At 45.2% G+C, this 1170-nt stretch overlaps 1 protein-coding gene across 1 annotated transcript in view; it reads left to right on the top strand.

The window, feature by feature from the left end:
• The window catches only part of LOC109463487, a 26997-nt gene that overhangs the window by 24739 nt on the left and 1088 nt on the right, over nucleotides 1-1170 (top strand). Inside the window, 1 exon segment of the mRNA XM_019760322.1 lies at nucleotides 441-483. Coding sequence (XP_019615881.1) covers nucleotides 441-483 — 43 coding nt within the window.

The following is a 1170-nucleotide window of genomic DNA, read 5'->3' as shown; positions in this document are numbered from 1 at the left end:
TTGTTTGTTTCACACAACAGGTAAACCACCTTTAAGCATGACACACCGGTTTTCTACATGTAACTACAGTCTGCGTAAAACCGGACTGTCAGGTTTGAAGCACTCACACCGGGATGGACCCCAACTCTTTACGATAAGTGCGGTGGATTCTTTAACATGCTCGAGGTGTGGCTCTCCTTAAACATGGGACCTCCGGCTTTTCGTCCCATCCGAGAGGACGTCCCTAACCGAAGCTAGGTACTCATTTATACCTGAGCCAAGTGATGAAATACCGAAGTACCGAAGTACCGAAGGCTAGGTGACCGACAGAACAACATCCTCACCACGAGACTACGTCTTGACTGGTCTCAGCTCAACTCCACCCTCGCCAAGTTCAAACTCACCTCTCGGAGCTGCAGCTGTGGAGCCACGTCTGAGACGGTTGCACACTTTCTCCTCAGCTGCCCTCTGTACGAGGACGCACGGCAAACACTTGCCACCGAAGTATGTCGCCTGACAGATCGACCCCTCTCTACAAACATCCTTCTCAACGGTTATCCAGGTCACGACCCTCTTACAGATCAAAACCTTTTGGCCGCTCTTCACACTTACATTTCATCAACAAACCGATTCTAATTACATAACTCTTAGTCCTTCCATCTATTCCTACAACATTGTAAATATTAAAAATAATATATGTTTGTAAATATTATATATTTTGAATGACCTCTGGCCTCCTACCATACTGATTTATTATTACTTTTTTGTATACATTGCATTAGCCTAGGTTATGGATCGTAGGGTATGTGAGTCGTACTTTATTGTGTTATGTATGTATGTATTTCACAACGTGGGGCCCGACATCAGCTCAGCTGCCAGGGCTTCCACTGTATTGCACTGTATTGTTTGCAATTTAAATAAATAAATAAATAAATAAATAAAGTGATGAAATATGTGTAAAGTGCTCTTCCCAAGGACACAATAGTTGGGGACTGTTAGGGATTCGAACCCAGAACCCTTAGACTCTGAGTCCGCAACCCTAACCACATCCCGCCTTTCCGCCAGGTGTTCGTGTTCCGGGACCAGCCGCTTTACGTCCTATCCTAGAGGACGTCCCTAACCGAAGCTAGGTACTCATTTACACCTGAGTCCAGTGAGAAAGTAGATGTTAAGTGAACAGCCCTAACCACA

Source organism: Branchiostoma belcheri, unplaced genomic scaffold (genome assembly GCF_001625305.1).
Source record: "Branchiostoma belcheri isolate BF01 breed outbred unplaced genomic scaffold, Haploidv18h27 scaffold127, whole genome shotgun sequence".
NCBI classification, from domain to species: domain Eukaryota; kingdom Metazoa; phylum Chordata; class Leptocardii; order Amphioxiformes; family Branchiostomatidae; genus Branchiostoma; species Branchiostoma belcheri.
Note: the sequence above shows the minus strand (reverse complement) of the source record. Positions and strands in the feature narration are given on the sequence as shown.